Source organism: Monoraphidium neglectum (assembly GCF_000611645.1).
Source record: "Monoraphidium neglectum strain SAG 48.87 unplaced genomic scaffold scaffold06250, whole genome shotgun sequence".
NCBI classification, from domain to species: domain Eukaryota; kingdom Viridiplantae; phylum Chlorophyta; class Chlorophyceae; order Sphaeropleales; family Selenastraceae; genus Monoraphidium; species Monoraphidium neglectum.
In genome coordinates, this window is record NW_014007386.1 from 1 (window position 1) to 2,381 (window position 2,381).

The 2,381-nt window shown below is 60.4% G+C and overlaps 1 protein-coding gene across 1 annotated transcript; it reads right to left on the minus strand.

Moving 5' to 3' along the window:
• Positions 1-111: 111 nt before the first annotated feature.
• MNEG_16330 (hypothetical protein) lies at positions 112-492 on the minus strand (the record flags this gene model as incomplete). Its single annotated transcript, XM_014035200.1, has 1 exon — positions 112-492. The coding sequence occupies one exon, from the start codon at positions 490-492 to the stop codon at positions 112-114; it is 381 nt and encodes a 126-aa protein (XP_013890654.1).
• Positions 493-2,381: the final 1,889 nt, after the last annotated feature.

Consider the following 2,381-nt stretch of genomic DNA (forward strand, 5'->3'; position numbering starts at 1 on the left):
GACGAGGGGAGGGGAGGAGACGGCGGTGAGGGGCGGCGGGAGCCGTGGGTGGTGGCGGCCAGGTTAGGGGCAGCAGCATTAGCAGCGGCGGCTGCAGCGATGACAGCAGCGTCAGCGGCAACGGCTGCAGCGGCATGTGCACATGAAGCGCCGCAGCGGCGCCACACCTTTGTGAGACTTTGCGGGGTTGGCTGTGGCGGCCGGCGTGTCGCTGCCATCGCCGCTGCTGCTGGTGAAGTCTGCAACATTGTGGTTCCCGCTGGCGGCCTCTCCACTTTCGTCAATGTGATTGGAGCTGCTGGTTGACGGCAGTGCTGACGCGGCGGCCTGCACGCCCCGGGCGCCGACTATGCGCAACTCAAGCAGCTGCTGCAGGGCGCCGCTGAGGACGCTGTGGCCGCCGCCGAATCTCCAGCATGACGCCTGGAGAGCAGCTAGGGCGCTTTGAGTGATACCCGAGAAACCAATCATCTGCTGCAGTCGCGATGGCATTATCGTGTAACATAGCATGTCTTGTCTACGAACCACGATCTACTTCGCTGCACGCTCCACAGGCAACCACAAAGCAAAAGCGTTACTATCAAATTTGTTATAGACAGCGAGTGCGGAGGAGCGCTCGCACAGGAGACTGACAAGTGACAAAAAAGTCAGCCAGCGGTCTACCTGATGGTGCTGCTGTCGAGTTCACGAGGCGCGGGGGCGCTGCTGGTGCGCGAGCTGGTTAGCCCGTGTACAACCGGCTGACCTGGGCCTGGTGGATACGGGGCGCAGTCACCTTGCATTCACGGGGGCCGTGGCGGCCGACGCCAGGGACAAAAAAAGTCTCGCAACGCGGGCAGAGCTGCTGGTGCGGTTTCCACCGTGGTGACGCGCCTGCACCTTCCCGGAGAGCGGCTAAATCTTGCATCGGCAGGGCGATGCGGCAGTTTGGGCCCGGCTAGCAGCCTCCACGACTGGCTCCCTGCTGGCCATTCTGCAAACGGTCATCCGTGGCGCCCTAGACCTTCACCTGCCGCCGATTTGGTACAACCATGTAGATTCTGGATTGCGACGACGCCCTGGGACCGTCATTGAGTGGGGAAGAGCGCAACAGTCAAAACTGCTCAGGAGACTGCTCATTGCAACCGTCGAATACAATTCTGGTGCAACCTGCAGGCGGAGGTTTGACACAAAACGATCAGGAGCGCACAGCCCACGCCCCAACCGGCACCAGCAGCGGATGCCTGCTATTGCACAGCCTCTGCTGCTGTGCACCCACAACTCAAGCCCTGCATTGGCGAGCTTGGCTCAGCGGCCCTGCGACAATCCTGGTGAAGCGACAATCCTTGCTCAAAAGGGGCTGTTGAACCTGACACAGGCAGAAGCCTTTGACTCAGCAGCACCCATGGTTGCTACGCTGAGTCATTTTAGCAATGAGCGGGGCAGCGGCAAGCTCTGGCAGGAGAGTGGGCGGAGGCTGCATCAGCGGGCACGAAACCACTGCTTGGTGATGACTGGGCCATCCAGGACATCCACAAAACGCACATGACCATACATGGGTACATATCCCAAAGCAGGTATTGTCGCCGCAGGCAACGATTATTGCAAAGCTACAGCACCATGCACATGCAAGGCGTGTCCGTGCATGCAAGGCGTGTCCCTGCACACATTTCATGCCTTGAACGCCTTCTCCGCCGCTGCAGTAGCGGAGCGGCAATGCTGCCCTGCATCGAGCAACTGGGGAACAGAGAAAGCCTCGCCTAGTTACTGCTGCATTGCTAATACCTGTGACAGCCTCGACGAGGCCGCCTCGCAACCCTTGGTGGTCCATTGGCAGAAACATCTGGAATGTGAGTGCACTGCAGAGACCCCCCCCCCCCCGCCCCCCGGGCCCACTCATGTGGCCGTTGCAGCCGTTTGATACGTCTGTAGCAGCTGATAGACCTAGAGAGTGCAGCATTTGGCACTCTACCAGTTCGGGGGAGGGGGGGCGACACAACATGCACTAGATGTGGCGGACTATCAACCCCTCGTTCAAGCTTGAGTCAGGACCCATCCTTTCAGGTACGTATCGGGCAACGTAAGTCAAGCATGCGCACATGCATGCTCACGCGGAGAAGTATCCGGCTCAACACGTCACTCGAGTTCCCCTGCAAGTCATCATGCATGTATGGCCCAGGCAGCAGGCGGCCCGGGCAGCCAAGTCTTATTGCAGTCCCTTACCTTGTCACTGTTTTTTTCCTCTGTGCAGCCGTGCTATTCACCCGTACTGGGCACAAGTGCTTTGGCGGAGCGAAGTGCCGCGCATAGCCGCGTGGCGGTGGCCTGTGTGATCCTGGTCGGGAGGCGGCCGTTCCGGGGGCGTGGCCTGGCCGCGGCAGATCGTTGTGTGGAGCGGATCG